This window comes from Macaca thibetana, chromosome 11 (genome assembly GCF_024542745.1).
Source record: "Macaca thibetana thibetana isolate TM-01 chromosome 11, ASM2454274v1, whole genome shotgun sequence".
Lineage (NCBI taxonomy): Eukaryota > Metazoa > Chordata > Mammalia > Primates > Cercopithecidae > Macaca > Macaca thibetana.
This window is the reverse complement of record NC_065588.1, coordinates 82,213,244-82,234,000: the sequence shown is the minus strand read 5'-3', so window position 1 is coordinate 82,234,000 and position 20,757 is coordinate 82,213,244. Positions and strand designations below refer to the sequence as shown.

Below are 20,757 nucleotides of genomic sequence, written 5' to 3'. Positions count from 1 at the left end.
TCTTACTAACAGAAACAATTTCCTTGACGTTCTACTAAAGGTTTCTCAAATTTTAATTAAAGAGATGACTCTGTCTGTGTTCTCAAATGGTAAAATTTATCAATTAAAATTCTAATTAAAACTGTTAGGGAACATTTCTGCGGTATACCTGGGCCTAATTTCTTGCCTTCAGTGAGCCCAGAGTTTACCAGGGAAAAAAAAGTTGTGTACAGAAATAAGGGTAAGAAAGTGTAAAAGATGATGTGATGGACAAGCTGCAAGTTAGACACCAGACCCCAAAGAAGTACTGACCACTTCTTACCTATAGGAGAGAAATCGGCAATACTTCATAGTGAGAGCATCACTTGCCCTGCCACGATGAGGAGTTCAGGGTATTTCAGCAGACAAAGGGCATGGTGTTGCAATGGAATGCTGCCAATTACTAGGGCAAGAGAAGGTAATAGGAGCTTTTAATAACAATGAAAAAGATTTTGCACTTTTTGCCATCAGCAGATGGAATCTTGGAATGTCTCATGCTTGGGAATGACATGGTCAGATTTGTTTTAAGAAAGACTGTGCAGAGGAGTGTGGCAAAGAGATCCAGAAGATGCAAGGTATTATTTAGAAAAGGTAGTTGATGGAAGATTTAACAGCATGTGTTTGATAATTTTTTGATCGATGCCCTTGATTTTCAAAGGCTGGAGAATGTATACAACGTAGGTCAATGTAAAATGTATAAAATACAATATGATGTTGATGATAAGCTATTATGATCTATAATATTTTATACTGATGATAAATAATTACTGTATATATAAAATATTTTTTCTTGGAAAAATGAAATGATTATGGATCATCACTGTTATTTCAACGATGAATTTAGCAAAGTGAAGTGAACTTTAGAAATTAGTCAGATCTCTGGAAAATTATAGTAAAAGCTATAATGAGGGCCATGGGGCATTGAAAGCTTTTGAACTATTTGATAAACCGTGAAATATTAAATTATGCTTAACATATTTCAGCATTACATGTATTCACATAAACTCCAAAATGTGTCTTTAAAATGGATAATTTCCCATTAACCAAACTATTTTAACTGGACCACAATTCTTAATCAGATAAAATACAGTTATAATGTGCAGTATATAATGACCTATACTTTATGTTAATGTTTTTCATCATATTAATTTCATGAAAAACCACGTATATTTTAAAATAAATTTTTTCTATTCTGTTCTCTGGGCCAGAAATATAGTACATCATATTATAATATTTGATCTAAATAATTAAACATTCAATATTAGAGTAGCCAATAAAACAGAAAATTATAATTTTCAAAATGAAAATGTAATGAAATTACTTAAAATATAAAAATTTTTAATTAGGTTTAAATAATGCTTTATGCTAGGATATTTTAACTTAGTCACAGCCATTGTCTTTGAGAAAACATGGAATACAGCAAAAGTTTAGTTATCAGAAGAGACAACAGCCAGGAAAACCCCATGAATATGCTTCCCAGAGGTCTCCAGGTAGCCCTTTCCTCTTCTATTATGATACTGTTACGTTTGGTTTGCTTATGAAGTGAGGTACACTATGATAGTGAAAAATTCGTTATTTCCTGAAGATTTCCTAATAATGATTCATTGTAGTTATGTGTTGTCACTATTTTTCCTTTTAGAATATGGACCTACTTATAGTATACTGAGAACTGGTTAATAATGACTTTGGAAATTAAATCCAAATAGATTGCAACAAGTGTATTTTTCATAAGGATTACCTTCCACTTAATAAATGGTATCATACACAAATGCTTCACTGTTGCTACTTTAATTGAAAAGGATCCCTTTTAGTAATCCTCTGGACTCTAGAGAAATTATACACACACAAATTGGAAGAGCTGAGAAAGCTTATTTGACTAAGCTGTCAACAGCAATATCTCAGATCTGCTTAAATTTACTGGGGGAAGATCTATTTGAAATGCAGAAAATAAACACTGAACCACTTGTAATGTTACAGTCAATGCACAAGAATATATTACAAGACTAAGGGGAGCTGGAAGTAACTCTCATAAATGAGACTACCTTTTGACCCATCAATTTTACTAATATGTTTATATCAAAAAATTAGGCACAAAGATATCTTATACAAATTTTAATTGTATCATTTTTGTAAGGTAATATTTGGAACTAAGGGAGTGGGTTAAATAAATACATGTTTCAACTAGACTATTCAGCATTTTGAAAGAGTAAAGTGAACCTATTTGTGCTGATATGGAAAGATTTTCAAGATATAGTGAAATAAATGAAAACATGATATGGTTCAACGTATGTGTTATTTTTAAACAAGTGTGTGCGTGTGTGCGTTTAGTATTTGTGTGTGCATCTGTGTGTGTATGTGCACACAAATGCACAGAAAAGGTCCTAAAAAACAAATTGTACCATTAAAGGTAATCAGTAGTAGGAATTACAGTGATGGGAGTAGAGGAGAATATTCAACTGCTTCTATTTTTTCTATATTCTTGCATTGCTTTTGTAATTAAAAATAAAAGTAAAATTATTCTTATTTTATATCCCCACTTCTTATGAATAGGACTTGGACACTTACTTTGTTACCGCAGTATTTTTAAAAATTTTGGTGTTAGCAAGAACATGAAATTTCAGGACGGATGACATAAATACACCATCATAACTGCAGGATGTATCTACAGTATTACAAGTATTATAATGTATCATTGTATATTCACTAATATTGAACCATTTATCAGATTAAAAACATATATGTATGTATATATCAAGAGCCCTAAGCATTAAGATTGAGTTGATGATTAATTATTTTCATTATTTGAAGAGAGACAACATAGCATGATGTCCAACACCACAGTCTGGGGAGTCAGATACACCTCGTCCCAATAGTTATGAAATCCTGGAAAAGTTCTTTAAACATCCCCTAAAGCCTCATTTTTTCCTTGATAAGTAAATAGATATGATAATATCTAGTAATTGGAGTCCTAGGAGGATTAAAATAGATAATGCATGTAGAGAGTCCCACAGCCTATCATAAAATAAGTTCCCTTAGAATTTAGAATTTTAGTGTTTCTTCATAGCTCTTATTAATAGCCTATTCTTCCTATCTTTATAAGTTACAAATATTTGAAACAAATATAAAAATATTGTTTTATGGGTTTTTCAACAATGGATAAATTTTTAAAACTGTTTAATTCTCTCATGACATCTTTAGTTATTGAATATAGAAATTTAAGTATTTTAGTATGAGACAGCTAGGGGATAGTCATAGAGAAATATATTTTATGTCATTCTTTCATTTTAGTTGATTATCTACATAATGCCATGAATCAATGATGTTTCGATTACACAAGGGAAATAATGCAAAATAGATTATAAGATTGAACATAGGAAAATTGATTTTCACTGTTGAAATTATTAATTTCTTTCTAGAAAGAGTTTTTCATGGCAGATTTTTATTGTGCTCTCAAACCATAACTTCTTTCCTAATCGATAAAGTAATTTATACCATGGGGGAAATTAAAAAAAAAAAGATATACTGAAATGTTGGTATAAAAATTATGTTTAGGGACCTGGTAATAAATCTAGGTTATGCCTATTTTAAAATTCAGTTATTTCTTTATAAAAATCACTTGATAATTTACCTTAAGGAATCTGTGACCAACAGGAAAAGACAACATTTGAATTCCAGTTTCATCTTAAGTAAGCCAAATGAATCAAGATTGTCATACAGTTGTTAATATAACAAGGTTTAATCCTAAACTTCAGTCTGAAAATAGAAAAAAAAAAAAAACTAGTTCGGGTATTTGAAATGTTTAAGATTTGATAACTCGAAAAACGGGTATTGACACTTTAAAATGCATGTTTTAAATGTTAATTATACCATTACTATAAATGTCCTTAGAACACAGATACTTATTCTTCACATTTGACCATTTGACTATGGAAATTACTCCTTCAATCTCATTGGGAGTAGGCTGTAGGATAGTTAATGACATTTTTCTTCTTTTATCTGAATTATCGCCAATGACATCTTTCTTCTTAAACCTGAATTACCAACTTGAGTCAATCTGAAATTACTTGTCATTCATGCACTATGATGTACAATTCTGTGGCCTGATTTGTCAATTCAGATGTTAGAGTGCAGCTTTAAGAGTCTTTATATAAATGAAAATTATATCTTCTATAAAATCAATATAAGAGCAGTAATTTTACAAAGTACAAAGGGAAAGAAGTAAAACCCTGTTAGGCTTGGAAGACAATTTTTAACTTTAGATCTAGTCCCTTCTAGAATTTTTGCTCTATATTTTTTGCATAATTTTGATAGTATATACAGAATTTTAGGGCTTTTTCAAATGCATTTTTCTAAATATAAGCTATATGCATATTTTTTGAATAGAAAAAAATTATTAATTGAGAAAAGACAAAAGGAAGTGTCAAAAGTAAAACCATTATTCTATTCTGTATCCCTGTTTAACATTATTTACCCATATACAGAGTAGAATGATGATTATCTGAAGCTGGAAAGAAGGGATGGTTTATGGGTATATACATAATTTAAAAATTACAAAATATAGAAAGATATAAAGAAAAAAGTAACAACCATCCATAATTGTAGAAAATGTATACTATTGATATGTCATTGTAGTTCTTTAGTCTTTCTCTGTATACATTTTTTCATAGTTAAAGTTTTACATATTAAACATATAAGAACATTAGAGGTCTTAGATGCGAGATAATATGTGGAGGGTTTTTTTGATACATATTATACTTGTTCATTCAGGAAGAATTTTAAAGATAAATTAAAAAATCATTTCTCAAGTTTCTCGACATGGAAGTGACCTTTAAATTGCCCAGCTCAGCTCTAACTTTCTAAATGGGATAAACAAGAACAAACACTTTGTAATTATTCTTATAAACTACAAACCATGCAAATATTATAGTCATTTTCAGTAAATTCATGAATGGAAAAAAAGCTAGTTACTGCTTCAAGTGGCTACAAACAACAGTATTATGTGTTCTATTTGAAGCTTGGATGCAGTTTTATTATATGTATATAATAATAAATATTTCTATAATATAAACATATAATTACATAAGTATTTATATAATGTATATAGTATATTTTGTGATTCTACAAAATTTGAAGTTACAAAACAGGAACCAAGCTTAATATAAAGTCTTAAATAGTACTTAATATAAAAATCTAGCTTCACCGCTTGGCTTTAAAAGCAACCTGAGGATACCTAAATCCTACTGGAATCAAAATTAAGTAAGAAAAAACTGCAGTCACTTTTCACCATAGTCTCTCCATTCTTGGTTCTTAATTCATCTCTAAAATGACTTGGTGGAAATTTTAATTATTTTCTAAAGAGGAAAATAAATCAATACTTTATTTCTGAAGACCTTACCTATCAGAAAAAAAAAAAAAATTACTTTGCCTCTGCAAAATAAAGAGAACTTTTGTGAACTACAGTTATGGAACAATAACATAACATTTCCCTTCAAAAATTTCAAGGTATTTTCTTATTATCTTCTCATTTAATAAAACTATTACAGAATATAAATCTGAAACCAGGCTGTTCATTTTGTTTATCATGAGCTCTATAATGCATTAATTTATACTATTTCCACTTAGATGGTGGTGAGATTTTACGAAAACAGGAAATATCAACAACTTTATAATATAGAAATGTTACACTCCTTATGTCACTTTTTTTTTTCTTTTTTTTTTTTTTTTTTTTTTTTGCCATACTCTTACCCTGGGGTCTTTCCCACTCTTGTCTTACTCCCTGTCTGCCTTCATCTCCTCTATGTAATATTCTCTGAAAACAGCCAAGTCCCCAGTGGAAAAGTACCTTATTTCCCTGTTTTATGTTTCTATTATAACCTGTGCATTTTTGTAACATCATGTCTCTAACAATTTATGGATCTACTTTTGGGCACATTTACCTTCCTTTTGCCTTGCATTGGACATTACTGCAAGAACAGGGACTTACTTTATTTTAGAGACAGGGTCTCAGTCTGTCACTCAGGCTGAAGTACATGGCACAATCATGGCTCAACCTTGAACTCTTGTGCTCAAGTGATCCTCTGTCTTAGCCTGTCGAGTATCTGGGACTACAGGTGTGCACCACTATGAGCAGCAATTATTTTTTATCATTTTTCATAGAGATAAGTTCTCACTATGTTGCCCAGGCTGGTGTCAAGCTCCTGGCCTCAAGTCATCCTCCCACCTCAGCCTCCCAAAACACTGAAATTACAGACGGTGAGCCAGCAGGACCAGAAAGAACATGTACTTTAAATTAATATTTACTTTTCTTTTTAGCACAATGCCATGTGCATAGTAGGGCTTCAGTAAGTGCGGAAAGAATTAAGGCAATACTTAATGTCTTGGGCAATACAGACTGAGTAACCATTTAAAATGTTTTTAAAAATTCTTCATAACAGCTATCAGGAAAGTATTAAAAGCATTTCTAGCCACAACATGTGTTTATACTGTACTTCCTCTGTAATATTGTTCTGTTCTAGTTAAGCTGCATATTAAATTGCAGTCATTGTGCATAGCACAGGTATCTGGTACCTAGTATAAACTCATTAAATGTTTGAGTGAAATAATAAATGAATGGTAATGATTTATCAGTAACAAAATTCTTATTATTTTTAGAATTTAATAACAAGCTTAGGAAAAACAACACTTAAACAGGAAAATAATTTGTAATCTGAGCATATTACTTAAATGTAAAAATATATTAATGCATGCATTAAATCTGCCCAAATTTGTTATTTGGCACTACCAAATTCAAGTTAGTTTACCTGATCTATTATTATATGAAAATGTACAGTGAAAATGTGGGACAATATTATTGAGACAATATATTATTGCCTTTTATACTATACTAGTGGTTGTACATAAACGCTTATACCATCCTTTAAGGAAAAATAATCATCTTAAGTATTATGTCTTAACGTTAATGGTGGAAACATGATTGCTACTGTTCTTCAATATTATTTGCTTAACCAATTTTTAACTTGACTTTGAAGCACCTAATAGTTATCTCTCTGATAAACTCTGTGTAGACTAAGATGTGTAAAACATCAGAGATTTATTTACAAAGGCCTGTGTTGAAACCAAATTGCCATTTATCATACATAGGTATGACAGCATACTTGCTATCTATTACACTGGGGCACACCACTAAACCTATCTTAGTTCAGTTTGTATTTGTAGTATAAGAATATTCATGAATATATTTTTACCTACCTCATGAGTTTTATGGAGGATTTAACAAAGCATGTTTTATAGCCCTTTGAAAGACTTAAGTTATTTTCATCATCATTGTCACTCTTCTCTTCCCCACCACAAATCAAAGCAGTGTTCACAGTCATAACTTTTCTCAGAACGAGTTAATTCCTGTTCTCTTGCTGATGTAGTTAGTTCAATGTTTGCTACTACTGATTCTATTCTAACCAAGCCTTTTTTTAGCTCACAGAAAAAAAAAAAGAAATATTTAAGAGAATGATAGTGTAAAAAAGAAGTTGGTAAATAAATTACAACATAACTTGTCTCAATTAACTTTAATATTGGAAGAGTTTACTGTCCCTTCCCAATCCTCATCTCAACTTTTATTATTTCTGTAATCACTGGCAGGAAATCTTGATCCTGTCAATGCCACACGTTTTCTATTTACGTTGAAGCTTAAAGTGAAACTTAATGTAAATCTTGCCGGACATCATTGTGGGATACTCTAGCCTCTCTCTCTCTCTCTCTCTCTCTCTCTCTCTCTGTCTCTCTCCTTATATATATAATATGTTTTCTATTTCATTACCACCTATACTATAGATGAACATACAACTTGGGACTGTAAAAAAATATGAAACAGCGAAACAATTACATGTGCTCCTATCAATATCTGAGATTTTGTACACAATGTAATTATAAATATGTTTCAGAAAAACTTTTCATTTTTCTGGCTTTCTGAAGATTTTGCTATGTCAGCAACATTCTTTCTGTTTGTCAGAAAGTACTGAATACTGCCCTGAGGGCATACGCAGCCTTCCACAAAGCAAAGTTGAAAAACAAGTTGGGCAAGCATTTAAAAAAGCAAGCAAAGCAAGTCAGATACATACAGTGGACCATGTGAGACAGATGAAGAGTTGACTGCAAGACTTACGTTTTCCCTGACTTGAGGTTAAGTGTTGAATACCAGCCCTTATGATTTGGGGAATGTAATTTACTGTTGCATTCTGTTGATTTTAAAATAAATGATTAAATAAAATACTACAGTTTAGTGCCTTGGGGTAGATTAACGTTACCACTTTCATTTAGATGGGTAGAATTTTGTTTTTCTTCTTTCCCACTTATACATAGGGCCACAGAATAGTTTGCACTGAGGAAGAGCAACCTTGAAGAGCTGAAGGAAAAGAATTGAGCCCATTAGTGTTTGGTGGTTTGTTGCATATAGTCCAAGTAACACTCCAGAAACCTGAGGAATTTGTGATTACATGCACAGTAATATGCATTCTAAGCAAAGCACTCTACAGTGTAATAATTCACTTGTCATTGCATATCAGCATAAATTCCTTAATAAGTGAGCATTTTTCTGGAGTTGATGAAAGCTAACAAGTTCCCACACATTATCTTCCCAAGAAGAAATGTAATAACATTTGTATAGCTAATACTTTATCTGCCTTCATGAACAATGATTAGAGGTAAATAATAGAGATTCATTGTGTTCCAATGGCAAATAGAATAGTTAAAAATGTTATTTCTCTACATATATATGTATATGTATGAGGCAGTGAAGACAAGTAGATGGCCCAGCAGATTCCAAAAATACCTGTCCCTAAATTGTGAGACTCCTCAAACTTTATATCATATATGAATTTTGATATTAGACAGATTAGATTACATGTCTGAGTTTCCCCCAGTACTCAGTTTTGCTGTTAATCTTCTAACTGTACACAGTGTCAATATTTTTTTCTGCTACATTTTTAGTATCTTAAAATATTTTTATTCATAGCAGTTAAAAGATGTTTATATTTATTATATAATTTAACAAGCGGCATTATCCTCACTTCTCACTTAAATAAGTTATAAACAATAAGAGAAATGTATGGTACCTTCTTAGTAGACAAAGTTAAGTTTGATATGCTCATTTGTGATTTTTCAATTAAAGAGCCCCAAAATGACATACAGATCTGGATTATATCAGGGAAAGTCTTAAGCAAGTTTTCAAGGGGTGCTGTGCTGTAAATAATAAATACAAATCTTCATGGCTGATAGTTTGTCATATAGCTCCACGTTCAAGATTCCTGCAATGTAAACACACACACACTCATACAAACACACACACACTCAAACCAGAGTGGTAGCTGTAATCTTTTTAAACACTCCCCTATGTACTCAAGTGATGTAATAAAAGTGTTTTTTTTTAAGTATTTTCAAATTTAAGAAGATCAGAATCCAAGGGGAAATAAGACATACAGATGACAATTCTAAGAAGTAGAAAGTATTAAAGAAACTAAGAGATGTACAGATAAAATGGTACGAGTTCAAAAAAATGAACAACTTCTGACTGAAAATAGGCTTCAGAGGCATCTTCAGTAATAAGGTAACATTTTGCTGACTTAAAAATTAACTTTTAAAATGAGAGAATTGATAAAAGAAGAGAGCAAATCCCTGGATATTAAAATGAGATACAAATGTAGAGAACATTAGTGTTCTTAAGCTAATGCACAGAAATGTAGCACACCTAAGGTGGAAAGAAATTGTGTAGAAAAACCTGTCTGCATACCAAAAAAAAAAAAAAAAATTTACACGTAGGCCTTTGAGAATGAATATACATACACTGTGTTGCACCAATAACATCCTTCTCAGCTTTACGTGCTTCTAAGTAGTTGAATCCCTAAATTTTTCTAATCAGGAGTGGGGAATCTAGAACTAACATACAGATTGGTTTTTACTTCTGTGTTAAGTGTCCTCACCTTGAATACAGGACTGCTACCACTCAATTCTGAATTGCAAAGGTTAGTCCAACAGAACTTTCCTAGATATCTGTTGCATTGTCCCAGGAGACACGTTCAGGCACAGGGATGATAACATTGGTATCAGGAAAATGCACAGCTTCCTTGGAACTATCCTGTCTGCACAAAATATTAGTTTCCACAGCTTGGGTCTGGCTTTAACCAGGGCTTTTGCCAAACAAGTCCAAGTCCTGGCAAGGTCATTCTATCTCCCTCTGGTTCCATATAGGTACTTGAAAATCTTCTGGCTCTGAAATTTCACTGGGATAGGTCATTTCAACCCTGTGACAAAACTTGATGACACAGGAACATCGCATTTGTCTTTTAGAGTAGTGTCCTAATAAACTGCATTAGTGTTTCCTTCTAGAAAAAGAATTGGCCCAGTTGAGTACATTTAGTTGATATGTGATGACAATTCATCAAAGATTTGGGGCTCCATTCCCAAAAAAGGGTAATTACTTTTAAGTTATGCTTGATTTCTTTTTTTTCCTATTCATCCTACAAGCAAATCTCAGTCCTTGCCTATTCTATGTGAGCCACCTGGAAATTATGAATAATTCCACTGGCGTTCAATGTGAAATAATAGTCGGTTAGGTGCTGTGCATGAGAAAGGAATGTAGCCCATTTATTTGGAATTGTATACTTACTACCACTCACCTACAAGCTTCAAGTGTCCAAAACACAGGGATGTTCAATTGTGCAGAACCTCAAAGAAATAAAAGTAATTGATCAATAGCCCTTGAATGTGCTTACTTGCTTTGCATTTACAAAATATGTGAGATTATATACAAGTAAGGCACTAAATGAAAGCACTTTAAGGTCATTAAAAATCAGAGGGAACTGTTGGAGTTGACAGCTCAGATCCTGAGTCACCATCTTGAAACTCTCTATATGAAGCTGCTAAGGATTTTTATTTCTTCCTCCAGTTATTGCAGCAATTGCTAAAACTCCTGTCTCAAGCAATCCAAGACTTACTGTGGTGGCAACTGTGCAATGTGTTTCTTCCAGACAGGTGGATTTGGGCAAAGGTTATACTTAATCTGGATAAATTTCAGTGTCCTGACACAAAGGATGCCAGACCTCTGCCTTCCATACGTCAAGATGGGAGATGCTCGCTCACAGTGCATTCATAGCTGGTCCTCCAGTTCCTCCTCAAAGCCCAGCTGATTGGCATGACCACAGCACAAACAGCTTGTTGGGAGGCAGCAAAGGGAGACAGTGCTAGAAGTACTCCAGTTTCCAGGACACTGGGCCCCAGTTCCTTTTTTTATTTCCCAGAAGAAAAAAAAAAAAATTGCGCGCGCACGCACACACACACGTTGGTGCAAAAGTAATTGTGCTTTTTCCACAATTACTTTTGCACCAGCCTTACTATTATTTAATATAACTACTCTTATTATTACAAAACAGAATAAACTTTGTTTATTTCACATCAGAAGTGAAAAAAACAGAAGTAGGACACAGAGGCCGGGTGTGGTGGCTCACACCTGTAATCCCAGCACTTCAGGAAGCTGAGGCTGATCACTGGCGCTCAGAAGTTCAAGACCAGCCTGGACAACATGGCAAATCCCCGCCTCTCCAAAAAAAAGAAAAAGAAAATGAAAAATAAAGAAAAATTAGCTTGGCATGGTGGCACATGCCAGTAGTCCCAGCTACTCAGGAGGCTGAAGTGGGAGTATCATTTGAACCCTCCAACCTGGCAAGAGATCCTGTCTCAAAATAAATAATAATGATGATGATGATGATAATAATAATAATAATAATAAATTGTTCAAGCCCTCCACGTTCCCAAGTACTCCTTGGCCCTCCTCATTGTCACTTTTTTTCATAAAATGCAGAATACAAATACAAGCTCAGCAAATTCCAGGCCCTGAAAAATTAATACATACTTTCGAAGGGGCATTAGGTTTCTTCCCCCAGTTCTTGCCAAGAGCAGGGCGAAAGCAGACCGACTTCTGCACAATTTTCATAGCATAAATTATGAGGTCCGGGGAAACCCTGACCTGAAAGGACCTCCCCCTGGAGCTCCGAACAGGGCAGGCTGAGGTTCACGCTAACACATGATGTTGCCATGACTGTTTCTCACCGAGTTAACTGAGATCATTTGCAGGCAGCCTTCTTGATTCACATCGCAGCACAGCAAGGCAGGATTGTTACGTTTCCCCCATTAACATCGTCAAGCAGGCATCTGCTTAAAGCTTGTAGGCTGGGAGTGCATCAAGATCTCTTCTCAAGGGCGGATCATCCCTCTTCTGGTTTAGGGATGGAACGTCCAAAACTAGTTTCCCACTTCCGGTTTAGGGGTTGATGCTTCAAAATTGTAATGAACAGGTAGGGAAAACCATCAGTAATGTAATGCTGTTGCCAAAATTAAAGGAAGTATTAACGGGAACTTTGATTATGGCAGTGATAACTAAATAGGAAACATTGTGGCAGGTGAGATATTGAGGACGAGAGGACTTGGCATGTCTCTAATTATGAGAGAATAAAAGGTATAAAATTAGCCCGGAGAAAACTGAGCCTACCAAAAATAAGAACCTGGAAGGAGAAGCTGGCAGGAAAGGAAAATTACAGTTTTAGATGCATTGTGTTTTATTGGTCAGCAGAAAAATAGGTAAAGAGAATAGTCATTATTCAAAAGCTGATACTGGGATTCAGGAAGGAGTCCTAGCTGAAGCTCTAAATATGGCTGTAGGAGAAGTTCTGTAATACCAAAAATATTGCAACAAAGAAAAAGAAGAAAAGCTTGGATAGAATGATGGAAAATGATAATATTTATGAGAGTAGGAGAGAAAAGAATTTACTAAGAAAGTCTTTTTTTTGTTCGTTTTTTAACCAAGATTCTGTGGACCGTCATGACACTAGAAAAGCCGTATATTCTTTTTGTTAGTGGTTTGTAAACCGTAGGTAAAATTCAGGTAGGACCGGTACTAAATGGTGCGGAAGAATAGTACGTGCTCACAGATTTATAAGTGAATATAGCTCTATTTATATATGTATAATTGTGCATTTATATGTATAGGAATATATGCCACATTATGTATAATTTCAAAATTAAGTGTAAATGCATGAATATATAATTGTATTTTTTATGTTAGTATATTTATCCATATATCCACATATAATAGTCTTTTATGAGGGGAACTACAGAGCGAAATGATTTATTTCTATTTTAAAAATGAATTACTTGGTACAGTATCACTTCAAAATAATTTTAATGTTTATATTTTGAAATATTACTTTGATGTAAATGAACATTCATCACTCATCTGTTTCTTTTTACTTTTTTTTTCTGAAGAGACAAGGTCTTAATTCTTCATTACCCAGGTGTGCAGTAGTGTGATAATAGTTCTTTGCAGCCTTGTTTGCCTGGGTTCAAGCAATCCTCCCACCTCAGTCTTTCAGTCTTCCAAGTAGCTAGGACCACAGGCATGTGCCACCAAGCCTGGCTATTTTTTTTTTTTTAATTTTTGTGGAGATGATGCCTCACTATGTTGCCTAAGCTGGTTGCAAACACCTGTCCTGAAGCAATCCTCCCAACTCAGCCCTCCCAAAGTGCTGGGATTATTAGCATGAGCCACTGCAGCAGGCCCACCACCCAGGTTTTTTTGTTTTTGTTTTTGTTGTTGTTGTTGTTGTTTGAGATGGAGTTTCTCTTTTATTGCCCAGGCTGCAGTGCAATGGTGCGATCTCAGCTCACTGTAACCTCCGCCTCCCGGGTTCAAGCGATTCTCCTGCCTCAGCCCCCGAGTAGCTGGGATTACAGGTGCCCGCCAGCATTCCTGGCTAATTTTTTTTTTTTTTTTTTTTTTTTTTTTTTTGTATTTTTAGTAGAGATGGGGTTTTTCCATTTTGGCCAGGCTGGTCTCAAGCTCTTGACCACAGGTGATCCACATGCCTCGGCCTCCCAAATTGCTAGGATTACAGGCTTGAGTATTGCTCCCGGCCTCACCCAGTTCTCTGAAAACGCATATAATTCAAACAAAAACTGATTAAGTCTTATTGAAGCAGACATGCCAATGCTGCATATATTTGGTACAGAGAAGTAAGGATATTGTTACAGCCTTGCTTCCATAACTGTGTCCTGTAATCAATAGCCTTGGATCAGAAAGTTGTGATGAAGCTGTTTTTGAAAACGCAACGTAATTAGTAAACAAAATACCCTCATGATTTCCCATTGGGTGTGAAATAAATAAAAGGTATTGTGGGATATGCTGTTAGCAAACAAATGTCTATAACATTCAGGATATATAAAGACGATGTATCATCCTGAGAAACAGTTCACTCAAATCAAGATAATATGAGTTACCACTTTTCAAATGAACCTAATCCGTAACAATCAACTCATGGCCTTAAAAGAAAAACATACTTGTCCTTTGTAATATTATTCCAAAACAAAACAAAAAAAAATCTAGCAGATAAAATGTTATTTGAACATGGAACCAAAATCTACTGCTCAAGTAAGTCATCTTCATTTGCATGAATGATATTTTCAGGCAGTAGCTTGTGACATGGAAGTTTATATTATCAGGGTATGCTCACCTGGTTACAAATTTGAGACCAAAATTTTACTTTCTTTTAATCCTTGGAGCTGGTAAAGAATGGTGAGTTTGTGTCTGCCACATTCAATGTAGTGTTTATTCCTAGTAATCAGTATTATTCACAAATTATATTAACATACATTTTTTACACTGGTACCCTAAGTTACTAAAGTTTTACTGCATCTATGGATTTAAAATATAAATTTAAATTTCTGCCTATTAGCCCTATCCTACTACCTAGGAAATAACTTGCTTCCAAATATCTTCAATTCTCTCATCTCATTTTCTACTATACTATTATAAGCCAACAACATCTCTCTCATGCAATGTGGTTCTCTCCTCTGTTGTAATATTCTGAATTATACTGGTTTATGGTCAGGTATGAAATATTTTTTTAATCTCTACCTATCATATGTACTTTGTTGACCAAAACTCACACAAAATTAAAATTCTAAAAGATAACTTTGCATTTTTTATATTCTCTGTGTTTGTTAATGTTTAAACTATTCAAACTAGGAAATTCTGAGAGAAGAATATTAATTTCCTTCACTGTGTTTTTGAACCCATAAACTTGTGCTTATGTCTCTAAAAGTTCTTGGCTCATGCAATTTACTGTGGTGATATTTGGCAATTTTTGGCCTCTTGACTTATATTGAACTGTGAAAATTAAAGGCCCGTATTATTAGGAATTTTGACTTCTTGCACCTTCTGTGTTTCTGATTTAGAAAGTTGCTCATTGTATTATATTTCCCTTTGTGATTGTGTTGGTGTGTTTTCTGTTGCCATCTCAGAATACAGAGACTGGGTAATTTATATAGACAGAAATGTATTTTTTACAGTTCTGGAGTCTGGGAAGTCCAATATCAGGTAGCAGTATCTGGTTGGCTTCTGGTGAGGGCCTCATGCTACATCACAACATGGCAAAAGGCATCACAAGGCTAAAAGGGCACAAGAGAGTCAAGCTAACTTTTATAATAGACCCACTCTTGTGATAACTAACCCCTCCTGTGATAACCCATTAATCTATTAGCCCATTGATCCATGAGTAGATTAATCCATTCACAAAGGCAGAAGCCTCATGATCCAATCGCCTCTTAAGGGCCTCACCTCTTAATACTGTTACACTGGGGATTATCTTTCAACATGGGTTTTGTTTGTTTGAGACAGAGTCTTGCTCTGTTGCTCAGGCTGGTGTGCAATGGCACAACCTTGGCTTACTGCAACTTCTGCCTCATGAGTTCAAGCAATTCTCCTGTCTCAGCCTCCTGAGTAGCTGGGACTATAGGCACCTACAACCACCCCTGACTACTTTTTGTATTTTTAGTAGAGGCGGGATATCGCCACGTTGGCCAGGCTGGTCTCGAACTCCTGACCCCGTGATCTGCCCACCTCAGCCTTTCAAAGTGCTGGGATTATAGGCATGAGCCACTGCTCCCATCCTCAACATGGGTTTTAAAAGAGACAGACATTCAAGCCATAGCACTAGTAGTTTTGCAGATATTTTTCTTGTATTCATTTTGGTATTTAGGAACTCTTGCAGTTTTGTTTAAGTAGTTAGCTTTTACAATTATCTTTATTTCATTAGTCTCGTTTTCTAACTTTGCTTCTAATGTCTGTTTTGCTTTAAATAATAGTTTATGACTTACACCTATTATCTATACAGTGTAGATGTATTAGTTTATACTACTTCCCCCTTTCTATCTCCTTGTATTTTTAGTTGGGTATTTTCTGGCATTATCAGAATGTATAACATTTATGCATTATTCTTACACTATATTCCCTATGTTCTGTTTAGAATTAAACACACAATTAAATATCAAGTGATCAAGAGTGATTTTTCTGATTTTCTTCAGTAATTCTTGAGTACTTAACGAAGAATTGACAACCCCAAAACATATATGATTCCACTTTAAAGATAAAATATTCAGCACAACCAACTCATTCATGTTTGACAAGTCATTTATAATGGAAAGAAAAGCAGGCAAGATTAGATTTTTCAGCAGTAACACAGAAAGCAAGACAATAATGGAGCAATGTTTTCAAGAAAATAAAGGAAAGAATGTGTAGGCAAATAATCTTATAACCAGAAAGATGCTTCTTACCATGATGGAGAAATAGGGATCAGATTTACTTCTATCCTTAAACAACTAAAAAAAAAAGTAGAATTAATATATGTAAAACAAAATTTAGACATTATAAAATAGGCAGAACAAGACAATGATTCCTGATGGGTGGAGGGTGGAAATGAGGTTATTTTTATATCTTACTGGCTACAGTTTCTGGGTTACAATACAAGCAGAGTGAAGTCAAAGAGACAACTGATCTCTCTGAATTGAAGAGACATAGCTAAGATACTTGGATTCTTGCTTGACAATTATAATTGTCAAGCAGATACTGGAGAGGAGAAAGCTGCATGGAAAACACAACCGCAGAGAGGGAGAGAGAGAAAGGGATTATTTTATGTCTGAACATTTATCATGGCATGTGTGTGAACAAACTATTCAAGGTTGCTAAAGAATCACTGGAAAGGAACAGTTGCAATGTCTTCTGCAACACACACACAAAGGAAGACTAATTCTTATTTCTGTTAACTGAAATGAAAAAGTTTGTAATATGCGGGTCATTAGAGTACTCAGAAGGGTATGCCTTGGCTATAAGGCAAAATTAGCCCTAGACTGAAGGTTTCTCTGAGATTGGCACTCCAATAGCAAAAGCTGACAAAGATTTTGGAAAATAAAAAAGAAAATTACGTATCAATATTTCTGAAGAACATAAACGCAGAAAGAGAATCTTAGCAAATCAACAGTATATAAAAATAATTATATAATTACTTAATGTATACTTCTATTTGGTTTAAATTACAAAACCAGCAAGTATAATCCATCATATAGCACAATAAAGGAGAAGAAAAAGCTCCCTAAATTCAACAGATGGAGAAAAAATATTTGACAAAATTCATCCCACAGTTATTCTCAATATCAAACTTCATCAATCCAGGAATAGAAGGAAATGTCCTCAGTGTGATAAGGTGCATCTGTAAGAAAACTACCGCTGTCTTCTTACCTTATATTGAAATACTTAATGCTTTCTTCCTAACATCATAACAAAGCACAGAAGTTTGTTTTAATAACTTCTATTTAACATGTGACTGGAAGCCCATTTACGTATTGCCATGGAAATAAGGCAGCAATAACAGCAACAAAATGTTAAAATCTTAGAGATTGGAAAAGAAGTATTAAATCTGTTTATTGCTTGTCAATATCATGATGGTTAAATTTAACAAGGTCACAGGATCCAAGGCATCAATATACAAAAATAAATTGTATTTCTATGTAGTAGCAGGAAACATATGTGCAAAAATCACTTGTAATAATAGAAAAAAGACAAAATTATTAGGAATAAATTTTACAAGCCATGAAAGATGTCAGAATCACTGAAAAAATAAAACCATTGCTCAAATTAAAGATGACTTGAATAAATATAAATAAATACCATGTTGGGAAAAATATATTTTTAGATTCAAATAATTTATTTGTGCATCCAGCAAATTCTCAAATTCTAAATAATTTTTTGGTAGAAATTGGTAAGTGGATTGTATAATTTACAGACCCAACAAATTTTTAATTAAAATTCTGGTTTGTTTTTGTCAAAATTGACAATTGATGATAAAACTTCCATAATAATGCAAATTACTGACATCATCATATTTCAGATAGTAATCCAGAGAGTATGATACTGATATAAGGAAAAATAGAGACATATACCAAATAGAGACTTCAAATATATAACCACACATATATACACGATTGATTTTCAACAAAGGCACCCAATATGACTGAATAAATAGGGTAGAAAAGGGACTTCATCCTCTTCTTCACACCATACACTTAATTTAAGATGGTTATTATACCTACCCTAAAAACTAAAGCCCCTGGAAGAAAGCATATGAGAATATTTCCATTATACTAATTAAGCAATGGTTAGAATACACAAAAGCGATACCAAAAAAGTTAATGAACTTGACTTTATCATCAACATTAAAAATGGCTGCTCATCAAAAAATACTGTTCACCTTTGATAAATCATCAGAGTCTGTTGAAACCAATTAGTTTTTTGTTTTTATTGATTTTTTCGTCTGTTTGTTTAAACACATTTTTTGTTTTAAAGTTTGATGTATGATGATATTTATACTTCACTGGAATTCTACCAGACCAAAAAAGAGAATACTTATTCTTGTTTAAATGGCACATTCATTATAAATTATAATTAGCATATAAGCCCATTAGACCTTTTGGTAAATCTTATGATATACTACCAGATCGTGGTGATCTTATATTTTTTATATCTTGAAATATTTTACTATTTCATGTTAATAGAGAGTATTTCATCACACATAAATTATTCTAACCATGCTAAAGCACAGATTGAAATAATTAGAAAATGGAAGAATGATGGACTCATCTAAGTAGAAGATGCGGTATTGAAATAATGAACCATTTCAGGATAGTATTCTTCACTATTGGTATTGTGCTGCCCAAAGTACTGCAGTCTTTCAAGTAGGTAAGTAAAATTCTAAAGACATTATCCTTTAATCTGTGTACTCAACCATTCATTGAACACAGTTGAAAATGCAGAATTTTTAATTTTCCTATGATAATGATAAAGAGAAAAATATAAATAGAGGAAGATACTCTTTATGTGAGTCATAATTATTAGAGAATTATATAATTCACAATTATTAGATGAATCAGATTCTTAGATGCTGTTAAAGAAAGAAAATTATTCATGATGACCCTTATTAAACATAAAGTAGACTTTATTCAAGTAGCTTCATGGGGACTAATGCAATGGGTTTTGTAGTAGGGGAGATAGATTGGGCTAAACTCTGAATACAAAAAGTAGAAGGTTATAGCCAAGGAGTAGGATGTGAGTCAGTGGATGGAAAAATCACTAAGAGAGTAGAGTAATTATTTGCAAGAATGACCCAGCAAGTTTCTTGCTTAATGCAAGATAGATTTATCAGTCATTACTTGAGGGATGGTGGTGGATAAAAAATTTGATCAGATATTGAGAGGGATGAAATGTGGAGAGCAAGGGATTTTGGCTAAGCTGACTCTACAGGGTAAGTGCTAAAACTAGGCTGTTGGAGGATATGCCCAACATGGGGCCTAGTTCAGCTCAGAGGAGACTGATTAAAGTTTGGTCAAGAAAAGATTCTTTGTCAGTCCCTCCTCTTGTTCAAGAAAAGAAATATTGTTTTTTCCATTGAACAAAACAAGTCCATTTCTTTTTGAGTTATCTTTTGCTCATTGAGGACAAGCTGAAGCACCTGTTGGGAGATGGTAGTATAGTATGTTTGCTGGATGGGTTAGCAGTCAGGAATTTAATGCGGGGAATTTCTGTGAAAATTTTTTTTAAAATTAATGGTTAGAAATCCAGTTTCTGATTCCACAGGGCCGCCATTCAAGAAGACATCTTGATTTGAGTTTGAAGCATCTTTAGGTAGTGAAGTGGGGATGGCAGTGGCAAACTGACAAAGTTTCTGGGTTTGCAGGTTGAATGTTTTCAGTGATAGCATGAAGTGTTTCCATGAACATTCTGCATGGCCCACACAGCAACAAGCAAAAAGGCTGTCTATTCATAATCTGTTACAGTGATTTCCATGAAGTTTATATCACATAGTCGAGCTTCAGCTTGCAAAGTTTTGAAAAAAGGACAGTTTTACATCTCATTGACTCCAAGTCAGGAGGGTGAGAGAAAATTGGAAGTTGTAGATGGATACTGGAAAAAAGCTAGAATAATCGAGAACTCACAAGAGTGCACTGTATTTTTCCACTGAAACATAAAATGCATCTTTCTAGTCACGCTCATTTTTTATCAAAGATAACTAAAGTGAGGTTATTCTATTTTAAAAGACAAAATAAATCTGGTCTCATTAGATTTGACCTGATTATTTACATAAGGAAAGGAAGAATGGTAACTGACCACATAGGTCTTTTTGAGTTTTCTTTGCTGGAACTTTTCATAAGGAATCTCAGGTTATAATTTCAAAAACCTCTTGAAGCTAATAAGAACTGGCCATCAGACTTCACTTCTGGTACTTATAGATTTGAATGAATTCCTCTCTTCTTGAGGTTCCCAAGATAGCCCATCTTCCCTGGGCCTGCTAGGAAGTGATCTTCCTTACT

General features: G+C 33.8%; 1 protein-coding gene across 7 annotated transcripts in view; it reads left to right on the top strand.

Moving 5' to 3' along the window:
• MGAT4C (MGAT4 family member C) overlaps nucleotides 1-20,757 on the top strand; it is a 909,629-nt gene that overhangs the window by 852,083 nt on the left and 36,789 nt on the right. The window contains exons 1-2 of one of the 7 annotated variants that reach the window (XM_050749436.1): nucleotides 12,041-12,359; nucleotides 18,993-19,129. The exons of 3 other annotated variants lie outside the window; for them this stretch is intronic. Coding sequence is in view for 1 of the 4 variants with exons in the window: in XM_050749438.1 (XP_050605395.1) it covers nucleotides 459-593 (135 nt within the window). In the remaining 3 variants the exon portion in view is untranslated. Of the gene's footprint in view, nucleotides 594-12,040; nucleotides 12,360-18,987; nucleotides 19,130-20,757 lie in introns of those variants that run through there. 3 more of the 7 variants (XM_050749435.1, XM_050749438.1, XM_050749437.1) reach the window with 3 other exon arrangements.